This window comes from Leucoraja erinacea, unplaced genomic scaffold, assembly GCF_028641065.1.
Source record: "Leucoraja erinacea ecotype New England unplaced genomic scaffold, Leri_hhj_1 Leri_116S, whole genome shotgun sequence".
Taxonomy (NCBI): Eukaryota; Metazoa; Chordata; class Chondrichthyes; order Rajiformes; family Rajidae; genus Leucoraja; species Leucoraja erinaceus.
Genome location: NW_026575418.1, coordinates 106,319 through 131,528, shown reverse-complemented (window position 1 = coordinate 131,528; position 25,210 = coordinate 106,319). Strand labels below are relative to the sequence as shown.

General features: G+C 46.9%; 4 protein-coding genes across 4 annotated transcripts; 3 read left to right on the top strand and 1 right to left on the bottom strand.

Annotated features, from left to right (window-relative positions):
• Positions 1 to 2,113: 2,113 nt before the first annotated feature.
• Positions 2,114 to 2,896, top strand: LOC129715419 (histone H1-like). Its single transcript, XM_055665309.1, has one exon. The coding sequence runs from the start codon at positions 2,189 to 2,191 to the stop codon at positions 2,864 to 2,866; it is 678 nt and encodes a 225-aa protein (XP_055521284.1). The 5' UTR covers positions 2,114 to 2,188; the 3' UTR covers positions 2,867 to 2,896.
• Positions 2,897 to 3,046: 150 nt separating this feature from the next.
• Positions 3,047 to 4,416, top strand: LOC129715432 (histone H4). Its single transcript, XM_055665324.1, has one exon. It carries the CDS (start codon positions 3,428 to 3,430, stop codon positions 3,737 to 3,739), a length of 312 nt encoding a protein of 103 aa, XP_055521299.1. The 5' UTR covers positions 3,047 to 3,427; the 3' UTR covers positions 3,740 to 4,416.
• Positions 4,417 to 4,449: 33 nt separating this feature from the next.
• Positions 4,450 to 16,889, top strand: LOC129715416 (uncharacterized). Its single transcript, XM_055665306.1, has 5 exons — positions 4,450 to 4,959; positions 6,214 to 6,266; positions 13,599 to 13,739; positions 15,328 to 15,417; positions 16,452 to 16,889. Exons 1-5 carry the CDS (start codon positions 4,555 to 4,557, stop codon positions 16,864 to 16,866), a joined length of 1,104 nt encoding a protein of 367 aa, XP_055521281.1. The 5' UTR covers positions 4,450 to 4,554; the 3' UTR covers positions 16,867 to 16,889.
• LOC129715427 (late histone H2B.L4) lies at positions 13,180 to 14,068 on the bottom strand. Its single transcript, XM_055665318.1, has one exon. The coding sequence runs from the start codon at positions 13,986 to 13,988 to the stop codon at positions 13,611 to 13,613; it is 378 nt and encodes a 125-aa protein (XP_055521293.1). The 5' UTR covers positions 13,989 to 14,068; the 3' UTR covers positions 13,180 to 13,610.
• Positions 16,890 to 25,210: the final 8,321 nt, after the last annotated feature.

The window sequence follows — 25,210 nt, the reverse complement described above, 5'->3', positions numbered from 1 at the left end:
TGTCTTCCATGATTAAGGCAGAACCAAAGTACTTGTTTAACTGATCTGCCATTTCCTTGTTTCCCATTATCAATTCACCTGTTTTTGACTGTAAAGGGCCTACATTTGTCTTCACTAACCTTTTCCTCTTCAATTATCTGAAGTAGCTTTTTCAGTCAGTTTTTTTATATTCCCCGCAAGCTTTCTTTCATGAGTTGGCTTCATGGAAGGAAAAAAGTGATCGAGTGAGGTTTATTTTCGGATTGAGGCTTGTAACGAGTGGTGTGCCTCAGGACTCAGTGTGGGGGCCATTTCTCTGTGGTTTATTTGATTGATTTTATGTACAATGCATGAAGAGTTAGTTTGCCGATTACACTAAACAGGATGGTATCATAGATAGTATAAATAGTTATCAAAAATTACAGCAGCATCTTGATCAGCTGGATAAGTGACTGTTGATCGCTTGCTTAATCGAGTTTATTGCAGATAAGTGTGAGGTTTTGCAGTTTAAGAAGTCATACCAAGGCAGCACCTTCACAGTGAATAGCTGGGGCATGGTTAGTTTTGTAGAACAGAGAGATCTAGGCTTACAGGTACATCATACCCTGACAGTGATATCACAGACAGACAGGAGGACCAAGAAGGGTTTCCGTAGTTTAGTTTAGTTTGGAGATAAAGCACGGAAACAGGCTCTTCAGCCCACCACACATTCACATTATCTACACTAGGGACAATTTTACATTCATACCAAGCCAATTAAAAGACACACCCATATGTCTTTGAAGTGTGGAAAAAACACAGGCAATCACGGGGAGAATGTACATATTCCGTACAGACAGCACCCATAATTATGATCAAACCTGGGTCTCTGGCGCTTTAAGGCAGCAACTCTACCATTGCGCCAAGATGCCATGGTACATTGGCCTTCATCAGTCAGGGTACCGGGTATAGAAGTTGGGATTTTATATTACAGTTTTACAATATGTTGCCGATCTTGCAATTATGTATTGCGTTCAGTTTTGGACAATCTGCCTTTAGATGGATGTCTTTAAGCTGGAAGTGCAGAGAAGATTCACAAGTCTATTGCCAGGTCTTGAGGGCCTGAGCTACAGTGAGAGACAGGTTAGGTTCCTTGGAGTGCAGGAGGCTGAAGGTTGATCTTATTGAGGTGTATAAAATGATGAGAAGAACAGATACAATGTACAATATCTTTACATTAAGAATCAAGAATCAAGAGAAATCAGGAGGCAGAGGTTTAAGGGAAGAGGGTAAAGATGCAATGAGAAACAGAGGAGCAACATTTTCAAACAGTGGGTAGTAGGTCCGTCCAATCAGGTGCCAGAGGAGGTAGTTTGAGACAGGTAATATAATCACTTTTAAAAGACATTTGGACGGGTACATGGATTGGAAATGTTTAGTGGGATATGGGTGAAAAGAAGACAGGTGGGACAAGTGTATACGGGGCATATTGGTAGCCAGAAGCATGTTGGGCCTCAGGGCCTTGTTCGTGCTGTATGACTCCATGTGAGGGAGCATATTAAAGGGGTGAAAGTTTGAAGCATATGCCGAACCGAAACGTCTCATCCATTTTCTCCATGGATGCTGTCTGAGTCGTTGAATTATTCCAGTACATGGTGTCTATTTTGGTAAACCAGCAACTGCGGTTCCTCGTTTCTACATGTTAAAGGGGCCCGCGATTTAGACTGATGTCACTGTGTTTGTGGGTGCCATCATATCGCCGGATTTCCCAGCCCCCCCGGTGGAAAATGAAAATGTGTCCCGGTCACAAGTTCGCCCCGCCAGTGATCTCAATCCTGGGGTGCGAAAGAACCGCAACGTGTTAGTTAGTTTTAACATTTCAGTCGAAAAGCGGCGAGTATGTCAGCGATCGGGGCAGAGAACTCGCTCAGCGCGGCAATGACACCAGTTTAAATGGAAAGTGCTGTATTTAATTCTGGTCAAACTTTCTCTAAAGCAAACCTTCCATCCTCCAGGACGGACAAGGGGCAGTCTGGGACACAAAGGTGTCCGATTTTCAAGAGAATCGGAGACTTTTTGAGGAGAGAGAAACACAGTGGCGCTGTGAGCTGCCAACAGGATGTTTCCACCCCGTCCGCTCTCTGCCTTTAAATTGCTCTGTGCCGCCGCCTCTCGTTTCATTTCTCACCCAGTCCTGACTGTGAGAGATAACTTGTGCAGAGTTGCTGATATGAGCGAGACCGCAGTCGTTGAAGCGGCTCCTCCGCCCGCCCAAATCAAGGCTCCCAAGGAGAAGGCGGCGGCCGCCCGGAAAAAGACCGCCGGTCCCAAGCTGGGGGAACGGATCGACAAGATTGTTGCGGATTGCCACGAACGGCGAGGAATGTCCCTGGTGGCGGTATCGAAGGGACTGGCCGCCAGTGGTATCGATGTTGAAAAGTACCACAAGCTCATCAAGGTGACCATCAAGAGGAAATTGGAAACCGGTTCCCTGGTTCAGACCAAGGGCAAGGGCGCCTCGGGCTCCTTCAAGGCCGCGGCGAAAGAAGGCGTCGTGAAAATGGCAAAGAAAGCCAAGAAACCAGCGTCCAAGGTTTCGAAGACCAAAAATCCGACCGTCAAAAAAAACTCGCCCAAGAAACCACCGGCAAAGAAAATGTTCAAGAAAACGGTAAACAAGAAATCACCCGCCAAGAGAGTTGGGGTCAAGAAATCGCCCGCCAAGAGAGTTGTGGTCAAGAAACCAACACCTAAGAGACCGGTGGCTAAGAAATCAGCTGCCAAGAAGGCGGCGCCCAACAGCCCCAAGAAGTCTCCAGTAACAAAGGTGAAAGTGGTCAAGACGTCGAGAAAAGCGCCGAAGCCGAAACCAGCGGCGAAAGTCCTGAAAAAAACGACAAGAAAATGAATTAAACCGATCAACTTGTAAATACCTAAACCCAACGGCTCTTCTCAGAGCCACTCGCATCGTCCCTAAAAGAGCAGATCCTGAATCAAGGGTTACAGTCTCGGGACGAGTCTCGGTGCCAACGGGAAATAATTCCCATTAAACCTGGGCTCCCCGGTAATTCACTGCCCCGTCCCTGTTGTCGTAAATAAACACAGTGATTGGGCGCAGTTTAAGGCTTCTCTGTGAAACTGCAACACTGATGGTAAATTAATTGTCAATGCATCTAGACAGATACATTTATGTTTGCTCTTTAATGTGGAATCCGTGCCTGTGAAAGTTTGCGGGGCGCTGAATCTCTGGCGTATTGTCGGCAAACCGTTGCAAATTGGCGTTTGCAGAAAACCGGGGATTGGAGCTAGGGGTGAGAGGCCGCTCCCTGCTCTGTCTGTCACTCTGACTCTGTCTCCTCCCCTTCTCGCCTGTCTCTCTGCGATTCTCGACCAGGTCGGGGCGCTGTTTATAAAAGGAGTTAGTAGCATTCGACCTTTTATTGTACAGTGACTTGAGTGAAGAAATATCATGTCTGGCAGAGGGAAAGGAGGCAAAGGACTGGGCAAAGGCGGAGCCAAACGGCATCGCAAAGTTTTACGTGATAATATCCAAGGCATCACCAAACCAGCTATCCGCCGCCTGGCTCGGCGTGGCGGTGTCAAGCGAATCTCGGGTCTGATCTACGAGGAGACCCGTGGGGTGCTGAAGGTTTTCTTGGAGAATGTGATCAGGGATGCGGTCACCTACACCGAGCACGCCAAGCGTAAGACGGTCACTGCCATGGATGTGGTGTACGCTCTGAAACGCCAGGGCCGCACTCTGTATGGCTTCGGCGGTTGAAGAATTCTTCCCTTTATCCAATCGACAAAACAAAGGCTCTTTTAAGAGCCACCCACCATTTCACAAAGGGAACAGTGACCGGGAGCATGATCACACTTTGTACTGAATTAACTTTTAGTTATTGCCCGATAGTTGCATGTATTTTGATTGGTTCTTGCTTTCAGCGTTTATGATGAGGAAAGCTGATGTCAGGCAGATTTTCTGAAGGTTTAAACTGAAGAGGGGCTTATAGTAGACCATTCTCCAGGCCAAAGATCATAGAGGCTATCCCCTTTGTAAATCCAGCAACACAAAGGTCGACTCGAAACTTTCCCGTTTGAATAACATCAGTTTCCACATCGGGTCTGTAAATTCGCACCGCGTATTCAGATTTAGTGGTTTACGGAGGTGATTTAAATTAATTCGAAATTAATTTGGTAGGTACAAAATAGTGCTGTATTCACAATTGCAAGGGAGTATTTACCTCGGTTCCCGCTTGCTGTTAAATTGGCGGTCAATTTGAAATTGAACCAGTAGCCAACCACACTACAGTGTGCCTGCCCTCACTGGTTGTCTGAGCTCCGCCCGCCGCTCACAAATCTCTGTATTTGGTCACAAATAATATTTTCCCCGCCGACCTCAGACCTGAAACTGGCGGCCAGTTGCTGACTGAGCTGCTGCCAATCGAATCGCGGGAACGACATGTTTGCATCTGTACTACAGCCAATCTCACGCTGTGGGCCGGCCCTTCATCAAGGCTTTAAAAGTCGGCTCCAGAGCCGGCTCCGTCATTCCAGAGCCTCTATTTCAGGCTGTAATACAAGTGTTGAAGCACAATGGCCCGGACCAAGCAGACAGCGCGCAAATCGACCGGAGGGAAAGCTCCTCGCAAACAGCTGGCGACCAAAGCGGCGCGGAAGAGCGCTCCAGCCACGGGCGGAGTGAAGAAGCCTCACCGCTACCGGCCCGGCACCGTGGCTTTGCGGGAGATCCGGCGCTACCAGAAATCCACCGAGCTGCTCATCCGTAAACTGCCCTTCCAGCGCCTGGTGCGTGAGATCGCTCAGGACTTCAAGACAGACCTGCGCTTCCAGAGCTCGGCCGTCATGGCCCTGCAGGAGGCCAGCGAGGCTTACCTGGTGGGGCTCTTTGAGGACACCAACCTGTGCGCCATCCACGCCAAGCGAGTCACCATCATGCCCAAAGACATCCAGCTGGCCCGCCGCATCCGCGGGGAGCGCGCTTAAACTCGGAACCAAGGACAACAAAAGGCTCTTTTAAGAGCCACCAACCCGGCTGTGGAAAGAGCTGTGTCCTCCTGTTCATTGTCCTCTTACATTACGGTCCCGGCCTTTCTTACCACAACTGGCACCGCAGTCACAGCTGCCGAGCGGAGTCTGACCCCACGGGCTCCAGTGTCCCGGACGGACCCGGTTACCATGTGAATCCCCTTGTGACGCGTTCTCGTCTCCTCAAGAACAAACTCCTTTATTGATCAGTTCCCCCGCGTCACACGTCATTATTCGGCCCTTCCACAGACACCGTGAGTTGTCCTGAATTAATGTCTGGGTCACTGGGTTGTTTTATCCTTCACATGCTCTACCCAGCTGTTCATTATATCATTACAGTGGCGGCCCGGGCTATCAGCGGGACTTTATTTAGCAACGTTCCACGCTCGCTATTACTGAGCGGAATCTCACGCCGCTGATCCAATGTCTCGGGTAGATCTGTTTATGTTGTAAATCTCATAGCGACTATGTGTACACGACCCGAGAAAACCGCGCCCGCTGTTTGCTCTTCGCCTCCTTTGTGAAGTACGCTGCTTTCACCGACAACAAATGCATTTAGTATGTACAGAAAATGGCGCGAAAAACAACTGTCGGCCCTGCAGTAAACCAGATTGTTTCTGGTTTATATTCTATATCCTTACCTAGGAGAGTGAGCACGGCTGCATCCTATGTCAGACCCCAATGTCTGTTCATCAACATTCCTTGTAATCCCTCTGCTATGTCCAGGCCCCGTACACCTCAATACTCCTCCAGGAAGGTCGTGAGGCTCTCTGGTTTCCCTGGACATAGACCCAATTAATTTTCTCTATTGTCCTTGTCCAGTCCCTCCCGACCACCATTGGAGACATCTGACACGTCCACCTCTTGAATAACTTGCAATTTCTAACACCCCATTGGCTCATCTAAATTATGTTTTATGTTTTATTTTTAATTGTCTACTGCATATTGTGTTGATACTTGTAGGCAAAGCACCAAGGCAAATTCCTTGTATGTATACATAATACTTGGCTAATAAAATGTATTCAATTCAATTAAATCTTCTCCATGAACGTCCAGTCCATTTACACCTCCATCACCCACCAGGAAAGGCCTCAGTTCTTCTTCGAACAGAGACCCAATCAGTTCCCCTCTATGAACAACCTTGTCTGCCTGGCAGAAGCTGTCCTCCCCTCAATAATTTCTCTTTTGGCTCCTCACGTTCTTCAGGTTAAACATGTAGCCGTGAGTACTTGCACGGACCCAAGCTATTCCGCCTTTTTGTTGGTTATGTCAAACTATTCTTGTTCCAAATGTGCACTGGCACCATGCCCCACATGCTTCCCTGCCGCATCAATAATTGCACCGGGACTGTCTCTGGCACCCGTGCAGAAACCATTGATTCCATTAACTTTACCATTAATTCTACCCTGCCCTCTTTCACGTGGCCGACCTCTAACCCCTCTCCATCTTCTTGATCTCTCTGTCTCCCTCAAAGAGGACAGGCAATAGACTGGCATCTACTGCAAACCTACTGACTTCCAATGTTATCTGTACACCTCCTTCCAACCTTTGTGTCGTGTAGTTCTGCACTCACTCCCCTGCCGCCAGATAGAACAGATCCATTGATTCTCATCTTTCACCCCACCAGCCTCTACATACAACACATCATCCTCTGCCATTTCCGCTACCGTCACCTTTTCACTTAAATTTTTATTGATTTTTCAGAGATATATACAAAACAGTGCAACACTATCACCATAAGTAAAACAAAATAAGAAAAACAACAATTAAAATTAAAAAAATAAGTAGATAGGGGGAAAAAAAAGAAGTAAATAAATAAAAAATAGGAATAACCGTGTGGTTCACTTACCAAATTAAAAAAAAAAAACATTACATTGATTAGTTATCTGGAGATAATTCAATATTCACACAAACATACCATCTAGTTCTATATAACACAATCTTCCCATATCTAGCTCGGCATTTATCTAATTGGTGTCATGGCTCAAATAAACAGTTCATTTTTCCCAGATCTTCTCAAATGAATTCTCCTTGACTCTCAATGAATATGTCAATTTCTCCATATTAAAGATGTCTCGCACAATTTCTAACCACTGTTCCTGTTTTGGACTTTTTCATGAAGCCACTGCCTGGTAATGGCCTTCTTACTTGCTGCAATCAAATATGTATCTTCTATTTTTACAATATCTTTAATACGCTCCAGATACATCACAGGGCAGGTATTTGGGATTTTATAACCCAAGATATTTTTTACAACTGCATTAACACTTTCCCAGTATGGCCTTATCTTTACACAGTTACAGAAAATATGCAAGTGGTCTGCCTCCATACTCCCACACAGCCTCCAACTGTGTTGTTGGACAGCAAGTTGTCTGCTTTTTATTTTGGGTGTTATAAAAAAGCGAGATAGATTCTTCCAGCAAACATTCTCGCCATACAAGTGAGTTTGTTGATGAACACTGTGTTTCACACATTAGATACCGTTCATCTTCTGTTATTTGAATCTTTAATTCTGCTTCCCATTTTGGTTTGATGTAGAGCGTTGATTCTCCCCCACTTCCCACCAGAGCTTGGTAGAAAGCAGAGATGACCCGAGACCCCTTCTGTTTATATGCATCCACAATCACCTTGATCACATTATTTGAACTTTCATCTAATTCTGGCCTTATCTCTTTTGTAAAGTAGAATAGAATAGAATAGTTTCTTTATTGTCATTGTAACCTGAACCATGTACAACGAAATTTAAAAATGTCAGCCAGTCAGTGCACCATTCAAACATTTCTAAAAGCTAACGGTACATACAAGATAAAATATTTAAAGATAAACAAGTAAAATAAATATCATGAAAATAGCACGCATAAACACCCAACCCTCCATCCTTCTGTCGATTTCACAGTGTGCCACAGTCCCTTAGTATGTATCGCCCCTGCATTCCTTGGCGGCTACATTTAGTGCTTTTATAGCAGTGGGGTAAAAACTGTTTTTTAGTCTGTTCGTACTTGTCCTTGTAGATCTGTACCGTCTGCCTGACGGCACCAGTTCAAACAGGGAGTGTCCGGGGTGGGAAATGTCCTTTATAATACGCTGGGATTTTTTGATGCAGTGGGAACTGTGTAAGTCCTCCAAGGTAAAGAGAGGGCAGCCGACAATCCTCTGGGCGTTGTCAATGGCCCTCTGGAGCGCTTTCCTCTGAGCCGCTGTGCAGCTGGTGTACCACACGCATACACAGTGTTTTAGTATGCTCTCCATGGAGCACCGATAAAAGGACAGCAGCAGTCTCTGAGTGATGTTATTCTTCCTGAGCACCCTCAGGAAGTGCAGTCTCTGCTGGACCTTTTTCAGCAGCGCAGTGGTGTTCACGCTCCACGTCAGGTCCTCCTCAATATGGATTCCCAGGAAGCGGAAATTCACCACCCTCTCCACACAGTCCCCTCTGATAATCAATGGTACCATGTCCGTTTTATTCTTCCTAAAGTCTATTATTAATTCCTTTGTCTTTAAGGTGTTGAGGAGCAGGTTATTTTCTTCACACCACACTGTCAGCTTCTCCGCCTCATCCCGGTAGGCGTAGTCGTCCCCCCAGGAGATGAGTCCCACCACCGTAGTGTCATCCGCAAATTTGACAATGGTGTTGCTGTGGTGGGCGGGGGTGCAGTCATGTGTGTAGATGGTGTAGAGCAGGGGGCTCAGTACGCAGCCCTGTGGAGAGCCGGTACTGAGGCTGAGGGCCGTGGATGTATGATGGCCCACTCTGACTATCTGGCTGTGACCCGACAGGAAGCTATTTATCCACGTACAGGTGGAGTGTGGAAGTCCCAAGTCCCCCAGTTTGTCCACCAGTTTGTGGGGAAGGATGGTATTAAAAGCAGAGCTGTAGTCCACAAAGAGCATCCGCACGTAGCTCCCCCGCTGCTCCAGGTGAGACAGTGCAGCATGGAGAGCTGTGGCTACAGCGTAATCTGTAGATCTATTTGCTCTATACGCAAACTGGTGGGGGTCAAAGCTTCGGGGCAGGAGTGATGTGATATGACTCCGGACCAGTTTTTCAAAACACTTCATCACCACTGATGTGAGTGCAACTGGCCGGTAGTCGTTGAGGCTGGAGATGTTGTTTTTTTTGGGCAAGGGGACTATGGTGGAGGACTTCAGACAGGGTGGAACAGTGGACTGGGCCAGAGACTGGTTAAAAATCCTCGTACTGACTCCAGCCAGCTGGTCTGCGCAGTCCTTCAACACACGTCCAGAGACGCCGTCAGGTCCAGTAGCCTTCCTTGGATTGATGGCCAGCAGCGTGCGCCTCACCTCATGCTCCTCTATCTTGAGGGTTAGGCTGCTGTGGACCATGTGCTGTGATGTGGCTGTCTCGGGTGGCTCCACTTCAAAGCGAGCAAAGAAGTGGTTCAGCTCCTCTGCCAACAAGGCGTCACCTTCAACAGCTCCAAGGTTGGTCTTATAGTTGGTGAGATACTGGATCCCCTGCCACACTTGCCTGCTGTTGTTACTGTCTAGGTGGTCCTCTATCTTCCTCCTGTAGTTTGATTTGGCCTCTCTGATGCCTCTCTTCAGGTTGGCTTGGGCCGTGCTGTATAAAGCCCTATCGCCAGACCTAAAAGCGGTGTTCCTCTCTTTCAACAGCCGCTGGACCTCCCGGGTCATCCAGGGCTTCTGGTTGGGGTAGACCCGGAAGTAGTCTCTTCATTGCAAGTATCTAAAATAATCTTTGTTTTCAAGACCATACTTTGACTTTAAATCTTGGAAGCTCATAAACTCGCCATTATCTGAAACTGTATACATTGCCGTTATGCCTTTTTGTGCCCATTCTTTGAATCTTGAATCATACACCTGGCTTAAACTTTGAGTCATATGCGAACCACTTCAATGTGTAAACCCCTCTTTTTAAATTGTATTTTTCCACTAAAACATTCCATATTTCTAAAGTAAATGCTACTATTGGATCCATAGCATGTTTCAAAGCCCCTCTCAGATATTTGTCTCCCAGCAAAATCTGGGTCTGGTAACCCTGTATCTCCCTTTCCATTTCTTGCCATCGAGATTCATAGTCAAGTCTACACCAACAAGCCAGAGGTCTGAGTTGAGCTGCATAAAAGTATTTCCTCAGATTTGGTAAAGCCATTCCACCCTTGCTTTTCAGCGGTTGAAGTGTTGTTAGTTTTATTCTTGTTTTTTTGCTATTACAAATGAATCTAGAGATCGTTTTATCCCAGGCTATGAATTTATCTTGGGGAACATTAATTGGGAGAGATTGGAATAAATATAGTTGGATAGGTAGGATATTCATTTTTACTGTTTGTATTCTGGCACTGAAGTCTTGAGGAAGGGAAAACCACCTTTCAACATCCTTTTTAATGTTTTCTTCAATTTTGTTATAATTAGTTTCAAACAAGTTGGAATGTGTTTTGGTTATAGTTACACCAAGATACTGTATTGTTTTAGAATTCCATTTCAGATTATATGCATCTCTGATTTGTTGGGATGGACAATAATTGAATGAAATAATTTGTGTTTTTGTTATATTCAGTTTATACCCCGAGTAGTATCCATATGTTTCAAATAGGTTCATTAGAATTGGGAGACAGATAGCTGGTCGTTCAATAAAAATAATGATATCAGCAAAAAGACCAATGATATGTTCTTTCAATTCAATTCAATTCAATTCAATTTATTTGTCATTTGGACCCCTTGAGGTCCAAACGAAATGCCGTTTCGGCAGCCATATATTACAAACAAATAGACCCAAGACACAACATAATTTACATAAACATCCATCACATCGCTGTGATGGAAGGCCAAAAAAACTTATCTCTCCACTGCACTTCCCCCCCCCCCCCCCCCCCCCCCCAGATGTCAGAGTCAAAGTCAAAGCCCCCGGCTGGCGATGGCGATTGTCCCGCGGGCATTAAAGCCACGCCGGGTGGTGCAAGGTCGCACACTGGGTCTTGATGTTGGAGCCGCCGGCGTGCGCTCGCAGAATCCCGCGGCCATTCCAAGCCGCGCGGGGCGGTGCTGTAAGGCCCCGCTCCAGAAGCTCTTTGACCACGCAACTCGGGCGGGAGAAGTCGCGTTGCGGGAGCCCTGAAAAGCGGTCTCCCTCCTGTGACCCGCGGGCTTCCGGTGCCGCCGTCCGCCAGACCCGCAGACGCAGCCTCCAAATCTCCGGAGGTCGGGCCACAGCAGCAGCAGCAGCAGCAGCACTCCACCGCCGCTCCGGACTCGGCCAGCTCCGCGACGGCGAGGCGAATCGTCGGCACCAGAGCCCCCGGTCTTTTCCTGTTGGAGGCCTCTCTTCGTTGCAGCCCCAACGACAACGGAGACCCAACAAAGAAAAGGTCGGGTCTCCCGTGCAGGGAGAGATTAAAAGTTACCCCCCTCCCTCCCACCCCACACACACCCCAACAAAAAATAACAAAAACTACATAAAACCATAGACAAAAAATAATAAAAACGCAGATGGGCTGCAGAGGCCGCTGCTGCCGAGAGTCGCACCCTATTTTGACCCCCCTACAGGTCTTCTCTCTGCCTTATTGCTTGTGCTAAGGGTTCAATATACAAAGCAAAGAGAGTAGGAGAAAGACAGCATCCTTGCCTTGTGCCCCTCTCTAACTGGATCCTTTTTGATATGTTTCCATTTACCTTAATCCTAGCTGTAGGCTCCTGATATATTGATTTAATACACCAAATTGCATCTTCATTGAAACCAAATCTCCTTAGTACTTCATAAAAAACACCCAACTAACACTATCAAAGGCTTTATCTGCATCTAAATGACCAGAACCATATTTGTATCCTTTTTTTGAGCATTATCCACAATGTGGAGGGTTCTTCTAATATTATCCTGTGTTTGACATCCCCGAATAAATCCAGTTTGGACTTCATTAATCAGATCTGGTACAAAAGTCTCGAGTCTATTGCAAATGATTGAGGTAAATAATTTGTAGTCTCGCCTTAAGTCTACTGATTGCAGCTTCCAGCTCCTTAACTGTAAATTGTGACGTAATAGTATTATATTGTGTCTCACCAATGGATGGCAGGTTGAGTGAGTTAAGAAAACTTCTCATTGTCCTTTCGTCAGCTGATGGTGGTTTAGAATAGAGTTTCTTATAGTATTCTTCAAATATTCTTTCTATCTCATCTGGCTCATGTGATAATTGATTGGTTTTAGGATCTATTATTTTATGAATTGTATTAGAGGCCTGCTGTTTACGCAGGTGCCTGGCCAGGAGTCTAGTTGCTTTTGGTCCTGCTTCATAATAGGTCTGCTTTACAAATCTTGTCCTTTTTTCCATATCTCCCCTGAGGATCTCATCTCCCCCCTTATTTCCTTAATCTGTTTTAGTACCAACTGATCCTGTGTGTTTTGATGTTTTTTCTCCAATTCTTTCAATTTTTCTACTTTATGTCCATACGTAGCCAGTCGGGCCTTTTTTTGTGATGATGTCAGGGCGATCAGCTTTCCACGTATAACTGCCTTCATAGCATCCCACAGTATTACAGGATCCACATTGCCATTATCATTCTCTTCTATGTACCTTTTTATCTCTTCCCTTATTTGTTCCACATTTGCCTTATTATTCAAAATACCCACATTGAGCCTCCAAACAGCATTTATTTTTCTACTATTCAGGTGTACTGTCAAGCTGATCGCACTGTGATCAGATACATCTGCCACCCCGATTTTACACTCTGTGATCCTGTGGCTTTCATCTGTATTCATTAAAAAGTAGTCAATCCTGGAGTAGGCTGAGTGAGGAACTGATTAGTGTGTGTAGTCCCTTTCTAAAGGGTGAAGTTCTCTGCAAACATCAATTAGGCCCATTTCCTGCACTGATGTGTTAATAAACTTGGTCAGATGCATCTTGTTTTTTTTTAGGCTTGTTGTATCGAAATTATGATTCATGACCACATTGAAGTCCCCTCCACATATCAAAATACCTTCAGTCTCTAAAGCAATAATGTTTCCCCAACACATGACCTGTGCCTAACAATGATGCAAGTATATCTCCCAGATCCACTGCAATTTCACCCTGGCTTCCCACAATGTCCTGGGATACATCTGGTCAGGATGCGTGGAAACCAACCGTCGGACCCCAAGTTTGAGAAAGTCCGCCAAAAATGTTTTCCCAATAATCTCCAAAAACAAATTATAATGTATTTGTTTTTCGAGAACTCAGATTTTGCGTACCCCATTTCGCTCGTCAATTTAATCTTCTATCTCCATTAACTGGTAATCGAACGGAGCAAATGCGTCTCACGGATTATAACAGCGGGCGGGTTTCTGTGTAAATAACACAGCGTTAAATTATGTCGGGTCAGTTCATAAAGCGAATTCGGATGCGAGATTACGGCGTCAAGTGATTCTGTGACTGAACCTGTTGTGATCTCAGGAAAAGCGGCATTCAGGGAACAATCGGGCCGCAGTTTGATAAACATAATCACAATTCAACATATTGTACCTGTGTTTCCAAAAGTCCCCATACAATTCTGCAACAATTCGATGTCGAAATAAAGCTACAACTCTTTCAGTGAGATTGTGGGTGGCTCTTAAAAGAGCCTTTGGAATTTCGGTTCATCAGGATTGAGAATCTTTACTTCGAACTGGTATACTTGGTCACCGCCTTTGTCCCTTCCGACACGGCGTGCTTGGCCAGCTCCCCGGGCAGCAGCAGGCGCACGGCGGTCTGGATCTCCCGGGAGCTGATGGTCGATCGCTTGTTGTAATGAGCCAAGCGGGAAGCCTCACCCGCGATGCGCTCGAAAATATCATTGACGAACGAGTTCATGATGCTCATGGCCTTGGAGGAGATGCCGGTGTCGGGGTGAACCTGCTTCATCACTTTGTAGATGTAGATGCCGTAACTCTCCTTCCTCGACCTCCTGCGCTTCTTACCCGCTTTGCCTGCAGGTTTGGACACGGCTTTCTTGGCGCCCTTCTTGGCCACTTTCACTTTCGGTGCGTCAGGCATTTCGTCTGTCGGCTTTGGACACACAAATGCACAGATTGCTATAGGATCTTTGCACAAATGTAGGGAACTCAACCCGAGCGCGGATTACATAGACTGCACCACCGCCCTATGCTAATGAGGGATTGGGGAAAACGAACATTGTCATTGGTCGGTGTCAATCAACCCTTTGATTGGACCTTGAAGCAACCAATCACAGTGCTTCGCTTCCACCAATTGAGGCCACACCCTTGAATTGTGACGTCAGTCGGTATTATTTCCTTCAAAATGAGAACTTGAAAAACTTGAATATTTTGATAAGTTTTTAAAAGATTATTAACTTGGGAAATATAGGTTGTAATGTGACGGGAAGAGATTTATCGTATCCGTAGGAAAAATGCGAGTAGCATGTGTGAAACTGGGAAGGCTGTGGCCTATCGTTTGGAAGAAGATAGGAATTAAGGAGATTGACAGAAAGCTGACACAACCCTGGCCCACATAGACACAAGAACAAAGAGCAAAGACAGACAGACAGTCATGGAAATCACAACACTGTTTGACAAGCACTGAGCTTATACCATAAGGCTTCATAATGAAAGGTCACAGACTGCAACAACCCAGCACTACTGTATAGGGCCACATATTCCGTTGTTGTGCAGAAAGACATGAATACCCCTGCACAAGCCTAAGGGAATCTCTGGAATTTACTACACCATCAGCTTGTGGGGTTCAGATCAATCTAGGTATTTGAAAAGGGAAACAATATATTTCCCAGAGTAAACCCATGCAGGTCACGGGATGAACGTACAAACTCCGTAAAGACAGCACCCTTAGTCAGGATCAAAGATGGGTCTCTGGCACTGGAAGTCAGTGACCCCACGGACTCCAGTGTCCCGGACGGACCCGGTTACCATGTGAAACCCTTTGTGACACGTTCTGATCTCAATAACACGTCTTTATTGCCTTTTCCGGAGCTTTACAAAAACAGCGAGTGGCTCTGAAACAGCCTTTTGGTCACTGGGTTGTTTTTTTTCCTTCACGTGCTTTGCACAGCTGTTTCTTCTCCCTTTACAGTGGAAGCCCGGGTTATCAGCGGGACTTTATTTAGCACGGTTCCGCGCTCGCTGTTGCTGAACGGAATTACACGCCGCTGATCCAACGTCTCGGGTAGATCTGTTTATGTTATAAATCTCATAACGACTCAAAATGTGTGTACACCACCCGAGCAAACCACGTCACCTCGGCCCCTTTATGAAGCCCTCTGCTTTTACCGACAGCAAACAGCATTAAAGCGTGAAAAATAACTCGGCCCCGCTGATATTACATCAACCCACTCAATTTTAAATAATGCAACATCGATCAGGGATGCGGTCACCTACACCGGGCACGCCAAGCGTAAGACGGTCACTGCCATGGATGTGTTGTACGCTCTGAAACGCCAGGGCCGCACTATGTATGGCTTCGGCGGTTAAACGATTCTTCCCTTTATCCAATCGACAAAACAAAGGCTCTTTTAAGAGCCACCCACCATTTCACTGAGGGAGCAGTGATCTGGAGCATGATCACATTATGTACTGAATGAACTTTTAGTTATTGCCCGACGGCCGCATGCATTTGATTAATTCTTACTTTCAGCGGTTGGGATGAGGAAAGTTGATGTTCGGCAGATTTTCTGAAAGTTTAAACTGAGGAGGGGCTTACAGTATTAAAGAAGGAACTGCAGATGCAGGAAGATCGAAGGTACATAGAAATGCTGGAGAAACTCAGCGGGTGCAGCAGCATCTATGGAGCGAAGGAAATAGGCGACGTTTCGGGCCGAAACCCTTCTTCAGACTGATCGTATCTGAAGTATAGGCTTATAGTAGAGCATTTTCCAGGCCAAAGATCATAGAGGCTATCCCTTTTGCCACTTAACGCTTTGTAAATCCAGCAACATAAAGATCGACTCGAAACTTCCCCGGGAAGCAGTGGTTTATCTCGTCTCAGGTAGATCTGAATACCGTCAGTTTCCACATCGGGTCTGTAAATCCGCACCGCATATTCAGACTTAGTGGTTTACGGAGGTGATTTAAATTAATTCGAAATTAAGTTGGTAGGTACAAAATAGTGCTGCATTCACAATTGCAAGGGAGTATTTACCTCGATTCCCGCTCGCTGTTAAATTGGCGGGCAATTTGAAATTGATCCAGTAGCCAACCACACTACAGTGTGCCTGCCCTCACTGGTTGTCTGAGCTCCGCCCGCCGCTCACAAATCTCTGTATATGGTCACAAATAATATTTTCCCCGCCGACCTCAGACTTGAAACTGGCGGCCAGTTGCTGACTGAGCTGCTGCCAATCGCAGCGCGGGAACGACATGTTTGCATCTGTACTACAGCCAATCTCACGCTGTGGGCCGGCCCTTCAACAAGGCTTTAAAAGTCGGCTCCAGAGCCGGCTCCGTCATTCCAGTGCCTCTATTTTACGCTGTAATACAAGTGTTGAAGCACAATGGCCCGGACCAAGCAGACAGCGCGTAAATCGACTGGAGGGAAAGCTCCTCGCAAACAACTGGCGACCAAAGCGGCGCGGAAGAGCGCTCCAGCCACGGGCGGAGTGAAGAAGCCTCACCGCTACCGGCCCGGCACCGTGGCTTTGCGGGAGATCCGGCGCTACCAGAAATCCACCGAGCTGCTCATCCGTAAACTGCCCTTCCAGCGCCTGGTGCGTGAGATCGCTCAGGACTTCAAGACAGACCTGCGCTTCCAGAGCTCGGCCGTCATGGCCCTGCAGGAGGCCAGCGAGGCTTACCTGGTGGGGCTCTTTGAGGACACCAACCTGTGCGCCATCCACGCCAAGCGAGTCACCATCATGCCCAAAGACATCCAGCTGGCCCGCCGCATCCGCGGGGAGCGCGCTTAAACTCGGAACCAAGGACAACAAAAGGCTCTTTTAAGAGCCACCAACCCGGCTGTGGAAAGAGCTGTGTCCTCCTGTTCATTGTCCTGTTACATTATGGTCCCGGCCTTTCTTACCACAACTGGTACCGCAGTCACAGCTGCCGATCGGAGTCTGACCCCACGGGCTCCAGTGTCCCGGGCGGACCCGGTTACCATGTGAATCCCCTTGTGACGTGTTCTCGTCTCCCCAAGAACAAACTCCTTTATTGATCAGTTCCCCCGCGTCACACGTCATTATTCGGCCCTTCCACAGACACCGTGAATTGTCCTGAATTAATGTCTGGGTCACTGGGTTGTTTTATCCTTCACATGCTGTACCCAGCTGTACATTATATCTTTACAGTGGCGGCCCGGGCTATCAGCGGGACTTTATTTAGCAACGTTCCACGCTCGCTATTACTGAGCGGAATCTCACGCCGCTGATCCAATGTCTCGGGTACACAAAATTGCTGGAGAAACTCAGCGGGTGCAGCAGCATCTATGGAGCGAAGGAAATAGGCGACGTTTCGGGCCGAAACCCTTCTTCAGACTAATGGGGGGTGGGGGGAGAAGGAAGGAAACAGGGAGGAGGAGGAGCCCGAGGGCGGGGGGATGGGAGGAGACAGCTCGAGTGTTAAGGAAGGGGAGGAGACAGCAAGGGCTAGCAAAATTGGGAGAATTCAACGTTCATCCCATCAGGACGCAAGCTACCCAGGCGGAATATGAGGTGCTGTTCCTCCAATTTCCGGTGTTGCTCACTCTGGCAATGGAGGAGACCTAGGACAGAGAGGTCGGATTGGGAATGGGAGGGGGAGTTTAAGTGCTGAGCCACCGGGAGTTCAGGTTGGTTATTGCGGACTGAGCGGAGGTGTTCAGCGAAACAATCGCCCAACCTTCGCTTAGTCTCCCCGATGTAAATCAGCTGACATCTAGAGCAGCGGATGCAGTAGACGAGGTTGGAGGAGATACAGGTGAACCTTTGTCGCACCTGGAACGACTGCTTGTGTCCTTGAATGGAGTCGAGGGGGGAGGTGAAGGGACAGGTGTTGCATTTCTTGCGGTTGCAATGGAAAGTGCCAGGGGAGGGGGTGGTACGGGAGGGAAGGGAAGAATTGACAAGGGTGTTGTGGAGGGAGGAAGGCTGATATGGGGGGAGATGGGAAGATGAGGCGAGTGGTGGGGTCACGTTGGAGGTGGCGGAAATGGCGGAGGATTATGTGTTGTATTTGCCGGCTGGTGGGGTGAAAGGTGAGGACCAGGGGGACTCTGCCCTTGTTGCGAGTGCGGGGATGGGGAGAGAGAGCAGTGTTGCGGGGTATGGATGAGACCCTGGTGCGAGCCTCATCTATGGTGGCTGAGGGGAATCCCTGTTCCCTGAAGAACGAGGACATTTCCGATGCCCTGGTATGGAATGTCTCATCCTGGGAACAGATACAGCAATGTCTCGGGTAGATCTGTTTATGTTGTAAATCTCATAATGACTATGTGTACACGACCCGAGAAAACCGCGCCCGCTGTTTGCTCTTCGCCTCCTTTGTAAAGTCGCTGCTTTCACCTACAACAAATGCTTTTAGTACGCACAGAAATGGCGTGAAAAACAACTGTCAGCCTTGCAGTAAACCAGATTTGTTCTGTATTCTATATCCTTACCTAGGATATATCTAGCAAGCGTTGTCTGCGGAGGGCACTCAGCATCGCCAAAGACTGCTCTCACCCCAACCATGGACTGTTTACCCCCCTACCATCCGGGAGGCGCTACAGGTCTCTCCGTTGCCGAACCAGCTGGTCCAGGAACAGCTTCTTCCTTGCGGTTGTCACTCTACTCAACATTGTACATCGGTGACTGCCAATCTCTGCTAACTTTAAAAAGCCCTATCAAGCTATCTTGAAAGTATCCAGAGAACCGGCCTCCACCACCCTCTGAGCGAGAATTCCACAGACTCACAACTCTCTGTGTGAAAAAGTGAATCCTTATCTGTTCTAAATGTCTTACCCCTTATTCTTAAAATGTTGCCCCTGGTTCTTCTGATATTGCCCCAACATCAGGAACATGTTTCTTGCCTTTAGCGTGTCCAAACTTCTAATAATCTTATATGTTTCAATAAGATCTCCTCTAATCTTTCTAAATTTCAGAGTATACAAACCCAGGTGCTCCATTCTCTCAGCATATGACAGTCCCCACCATCCTAGGAATTAAACTTGTGAACCTATGCTGCACTCCCTCAATAGCAAAAATGTCCTTCCTCAAATTAAGGGACCAAAACTGCACACAATACTCCAGGTGTGGTCTCACTAGGGCCTTGTACAAATGCAGAAGGACCTCTTTGCTCGTATACTAAACCCCTCTTGTTATGAAGGCCAACATGCCATTCGCTTTCTTCACTGCCTGCTGTACCTGCATTCTTACTTTCGTTGACTGATGAACAAGGACCCCCAGATCCTGTTTTACTTCTGCTTTTCCCAACTTGACACCATTTAGATAATCATCTGCCTTCATGTCTTTGCTACCAATTTCCTTGCATGTATATATACTTGGCTAATAACATTAATTGAATTCAATTTAATCTTTACTATGAACGTCCAATCCTTTTACACCTCCGTCACCCACCAGGAAAGGCCTTACAGTTCTACTTTGAACAGAGACACAATCAGTTCCCCTCTATGAACAACCTTGTCTGCCTGGCAGAAGCTGTCCTCCCCTCAGTAACTTCTATTTTGGCTCCTCGCTTTCGTCAGGTTAAAGGTGTGGCCATGAGCACTTGCACGGACCCAAGCTATTGTTGGTTATGTCAAACAATTCTTGTTCCAAATGTGCACTGGCAACATGCCCCAAATGCTTCCCTGCCGCATCGATGATTGCATCGGGACTGTCCCTTGCACCCGTGCAGAAACCATTCATCATTCTATTAACATAGAAACATAGAAATTAGGTGCAGGAGTAGGCCATTCGGCCCTTCGAGCCTATTCAATATGATCATGGCTGATCATCCAACTCAGTATCCCGTACCTGCCTTCTCTCCATACCCCCTGATCCCCTTAGCCACAAGGGCCACATCTAACTCCCTCTTAAATATAGCCAATGAACTGGCCTCAACTACCCTTTGTGGCAGAGAGTTTTACGATCGATTCTACCCTGCCCTCATTCACGTGGCATACTTCTGACACCTCTCTCCTTCTTGATCTCTCTGTCTCCATCACAGGGGACAGGCAATAGACTGGCATCTACTGCATACCTACTGACTTACAATGTTATCTGTACACCTCCTTCCATCCTGCCCCTATATCCTTTGTGTCCTGTAGTTCTGCACTCACTTCCCTGCCACCAGATAGAACAGAGATCCCCTGATTCTCATCTTTCACCCCACCAGACTCTACAAACAACACAACATCCTCTGACATTTCCGCTACCGTCACTTTGATCCCACCACCGGTCACAGCTTCCCATCTTCATCCCTTTCTGCCTTCAACAGACCACTCCCTCTGCAACTCCTTGGTTCAGTCATCCCTTCCCACCCAAACCAACCCTTTCCCAGCTACTTCCTCTGCAACCGCAGGAGATGTAACACCTGTGCCTCGAACTTGTCCCTCACATTAACCCAAGGATCTCCAACGATCCACCTGGAGCGTATCGTTGCGTCGCGACTTCATTCCCACCCCCTTGCGTATAACCTACTTGAACCCCTCCAATCTGGCTTTCGCCCCCTCCATAGCACAGAAACTGCTCTCCTCAAAGTCCTCAATGACCTCCTCACCTCTGCTGACTCTGGTTCCCTCAACATCCTCATCCTCCTCGACCTAAGCGCTGCCTTCGATACAGTGAACCATAACATCCTGCGCACCAAGATTCAAGATTCAATTTAATTGTCATTTGGACCCCTTGAGGTCCAAACGAAATGCCGTTTCTGCAGCCATACATTACAAACAAAAAGACCCAAGACACAACATAATTTACATAAACATCCATCACCTCGCTGTGATGGAAGGCCAAAAAAACGTATCTCCCCACCGCACTCCCCCCCCCCCCCCGATGTCAGAGTCAGACTCAAAGACCTCTGCATTGAAGGCTCTGCACTCAGCTGGCTCCGTTCCTACCTTTCCAACAGATCTCACTTCATCTCTCTGCACAACCACACCTCTGCTACAGCCACAGTCACTCAAGGCATCCCCCAAGGCTCCGTACTCGGCCCCCTCCTCTTCATCATCTACATCCTCCCCCTTGGTCAGATACTCCGCCACTTCAACCTGGACTTCCACTGTTACACTGATGACACCCAGATCTACCTTGGCACCAAATCCCCCCACAACTCCCCACCCCCTCTCCCATATCAACTCCTGTTTGTCAGCTATAAAAACCTGGATGCAACATAATTTCTTCAAACTCAACAGCGATAAAACAGAATTCCTCCTCATAGGCTCCAAAGCCACACACAGCAATATCAATAACACCACTCTCCCCATCATCCCAGAGCCGCCACCTTGGCGTGATCTTTGATTCCACCCTCTCCCTTGAGCCTCACATCCGCCATGTCAATAAAACCTCCTTCTTTCATCTCCGCAACATCGCCAAACTCAGACCCTCTCTCACACCTCCCGCTGCTGAAAGACTAATTCATGCCTTCATCTCCTCCCGACTGGACTATTGCAACTCACTTCTCCTTGGCATCAGCTCCACCTACATCAACCAACTCCAACTGGTCCAGAACGCAGCCGCCCGACTCATCACCCACGCCAAATTCTGGCATCACATCACTCCAGTCCTCAAACAACTTCACTGGCTTCCCATCTCCCACCGGATCACCTACAAAATCCTGATCCTCACCTACAAAGCCCTCCACCATCTGGCCCCCACATATCTCACTGACCTCCTCTCCCCCTACCAACCCACATCTGCCACCGGCTCCTCTCCATCCACAAGTCCATCCTCCGCAGTTTAGGGGACAGAGCCTTCTCCAGGGCAGATCCCAGGCTCTGGAACTCCCTCCCCCAACTGATCCGCAATTCCGTGTCTCTCACCATCTTCCAGTCCCGCCTCAAGACCCATCTCTTCACCTCTGCCTATCCTTAGCCCCACGTCCCCCTCACTTTTCATCTGTGCATTAATTGCCTTATTATTGTGTTTTGTAATGAATTCTGTCTTTACTTTGTGTACTAGTCATGTCTCTACTATTTATTTCATTCCCCTTGCATGTTTTTCCTCTACCTGCTAAATTTTTGTAAGGTGTCCTTGAGACTCTTGAAAAGCGCCCATAAATAAAATCTATTATTATTATTATTATTATTATTATTATTATTATTATTATTATTATTATTATCTCAGCTGTCCTTAACATGAGACAAAGATTTATGTTAACCTCCTTTAACCACCTCTGTTGTATTTGGTGTTCCTGCTGTGGCTTCCTGCATGGCAAGACCAGGTGTAGACTCGGTGACCGTATCACTGAAGACTTGCGCTCAATCCACCAAGGCCTGGAGTTTCCAGTGGCTAACCATTTTAATTTCCACTCCAAATCCCAAACTGACCTTTCTGTGCTGGGCCTCCTCTATTGCCAGAGTGAGGCCACACACAAACTGGAGGAACGGTACTTTATATTCTGCTTGGGCAGCCTACAACCTGATGGTATGAACATTGAATTCACCAGTTTTAGGTAACTAATCTACAAACAATTCCCAAACCCAACCCTTGTTTTTCTTCCTCCCTAATCACAACCTCTATCACAATCCGCACATCCTCTGTCCTTATCACTCACCTTTTCTTATTTTTAAATATTTCAATAATGAAACCATCTGCCCACAAACCATCCCCACCTGTATCTGCCTATCACTCAACGGGCCATGCCCTGTTCCAGTTTTCTCCCCTCCCAACTCTAATCAGTCCAAATGCTGGTAGACCCTGTTCTCAAAATCCCCTGCAGCAACTTCCCCAATAGATGACCTGTGCCTAACAATGATGCAAGTATATCTCCCAGATCCACTGCAATTTTACCCTGGCTTCCCACAATGCCCTGGGATGCACCTGGTCAAGCCTCAGGGATTTAGCCACCTTAGAAAGACATAGAAAACATTAAAAATCGGTGCAGGAGTAGGCCATTTGGCCCTTCAATCCAGCATCACCATCCAATATGATCATGGCTGATAATCTAAAATCAGCACCCCATTCCTGCTTTTTTCCCCATATCCTTTGATTTATTTAGCATTAAGACCGAAGTGTAACTCTCTCTTGGAAACATATAGTGAATTGGCCTCCACTGGCAGAGAATTCCATAGATTCAGGCTGATGGGAAGAGTGACCATGGCTCAGGGCAGGGTGCTGCCGCCCAAGATGACCAGCGCGAACAGTAAGAGCAAGTAACTTGGCGAAATATTAATTTAATGACCAAAAGGCTCTTTTAAGAGACACCTTCAGTGCCCGGAAGAGCTGAGTAACGGCGTGAGTGGGATATTTCCGTTAATGCGGAATGCGTTAATTTGGTTAAGAAGGTTCAATGGTTGGTTATTAATGGTGGAGTAGCAAGATGGATTCAACAGTGGCTGAATGGGAGATGCCAGAGAGTAATGGTGTATGGTTGTTTGTCAGGTTGGAGGCCAGTGACTAGTGGGGTGCCACAGGGATCTGTGTTGGGTCCACTGTTGTTTGTCATGAACATCAATGATCTGGATGATGGTGGTAAATTGGATTAGTAAGTATGCAGATGATACTAAGATAGGAGGGGTTGTGGATAATGAAGTAGATTTTCAAAGTCTACAGAGAGATTTATGCTAGTTGGAAGAGTGGACTGAAAGATGGCAGATGGAGTTTAATGCTGATAAGTGTGAGGTGCTACATCTTGGCAGGACAAATCAAAATAGGACGTACATGGTAAATGGTAGGGAATTGAAGAATGCAGGTCAACAGAGGGATCTGTGAATAACTGTGCACAGTTCCCTGAAAGTGGAATCTCATGTAGATAGGGGGGGTAAAGAAAGCTTTTGGTGTGCTGGCCTTTATAAATCAGAGCATTGAGTACAGAAGTTGGGATGTAATGTTAAAATTGTACAAGGCATTGGTGAGGCCAATTCTGGAGAATACGGTACAATTTTGGTCGCCTAATTATAGGAAGGATGTCAACAAAATAGAGAGAGTACAGAGGAGATTTACTAGAATGTTGCCTGGGTTTCAGCAACCAAGTTACAGAGAAAGGTTGAACAAGTTAGGGCTTTATTCTTTGGAGCACAGAAGGTTAAGGGGGGACTTGATAGAGGTCTTTAAAATGATGAGAGGGATAGACAGAGTTGACGTGGATAAGCTTTTCCCACTGAGAGGCAAGATGCAAACAAGGGGACATGACTTGAGAATTAAGGGACAGAAGTTTAGTGGTAACATGAGGGGGAACTTCTTTACTCAGAGAGTGGTGGCTGTGTGGAATGAGCTTCCAGTGAAGGTGGTGGAGGCAGGTTCGTTTTTATCATTTAAAAATAAATTGGATAGTTATATGGACGAGAAAGGAATGGAGGGTTATGGTCTGAGCGCAGGTATATGGGACTAGGGGAGAATACGTGTTCGGCACGGACTAGAAGGGTCGAGATGGCCTGTTTCCGTGCTGTAAATTGTTATATGGTTATAATGCCAACCGTTCTATATATCTAGCACAGTAGAGTCTCTGTATGTCCGTTTTAGTCTAAACCCTGCAGAGGGACTACTGTTTATCTGCGCACGAAGAGCTCCGTCTAAACAGGACCCCTTACCATTTTGCTCTGTCTTTTCTCACCAGTTATTTCACCAGAAATAGAGAAACCTCCTCCTTGTACTTCCCGGATGAATGTCTGGTGAGAGGAACAGCCCAATCAGAGTGTAGGCGTACACTAGTGAACGGGCGGCAACAAGAGTAGCGCGGAAACCAACCGTCGGACCCCAAGAGTTTGGAAAAGTTCAAAAACGTTTTTCCCAATAATCTCCAAAAACAAATACATTTTAAACTCAGATCTTGCGTACCCCATTTCGCCAGTCACTTGTTCCCGATCCATTTACAATAGACAAGAGGGATTCTGGGAATTTAATCTTATATCTCGGGTTATCGAACGGAGCAAATGCGTGTCACGGATGGGGTTCTGTGTAAATAACACAGCGTTAAGTTATGGTCGAGTGAGTTCATAAAGTGCGGTCGGATGCGAGATTACGGCGTCAAGTGGTTCTGTGACTGGACCTGTTGTGATCTCAGTAAAGCGGTATTCAGGGAACAATCCGGCCGCAGTTTGATAAACATAAACACAATTTAACATATTGTACCTGTGTTTCCAAAAGTCCCCATACAATTCGATGGTGAAATAATGCTACAACTCTTTCAGTGAGA

Excerpts from the sequence above, each read along its gene's own strand:
- LOC129715416 (XM_055665306.1), top strand. The coding sequence starts at position 4,555 with ATGGCCCGGACCAAGCAGACAGCGCGCAAATCGACCGGAGGGAAAGCT. Across the intron at positions 6,267-13,598 it reads CCAAGCTATTCCGCCTTTTT|GATTGAGAATCTTTACTTCG; the intron begins GTTGGTTATGTC and ends TCGGTTCATCAG. Across the intron at positions 15,418-16,451 it reads AAACGCCAGGGCCGCACTAT|CACAATGGCCCGGACCAAGC; the intron begins GTATGGCTTCGG and ends CAAGTGTTGAAG.
- LOC129715432 (XM_055665324.1), top strand. The coding sequence starts at position 3,428 with ATGTCTGGCAGAGGGAAAGGAGGCAAAGGACTGGGCAAAGGCGGAGCC.
- LOC129715419 (XM_055665309.1), top strand. The coding sequence starts at position 2,189 with ATGAGCGAGACCGCAGTCGTTGAAGCGGCTCCTCCGCCCGCCCAAATC.
- LOC129715427 (XM_055665318.1), bottom strand. The coding sequence starts at position 13,988 with ATGCCTGACGCACCGAAAGTGAAAGTGGCCAAGAAGGGCGCCAAGAAA.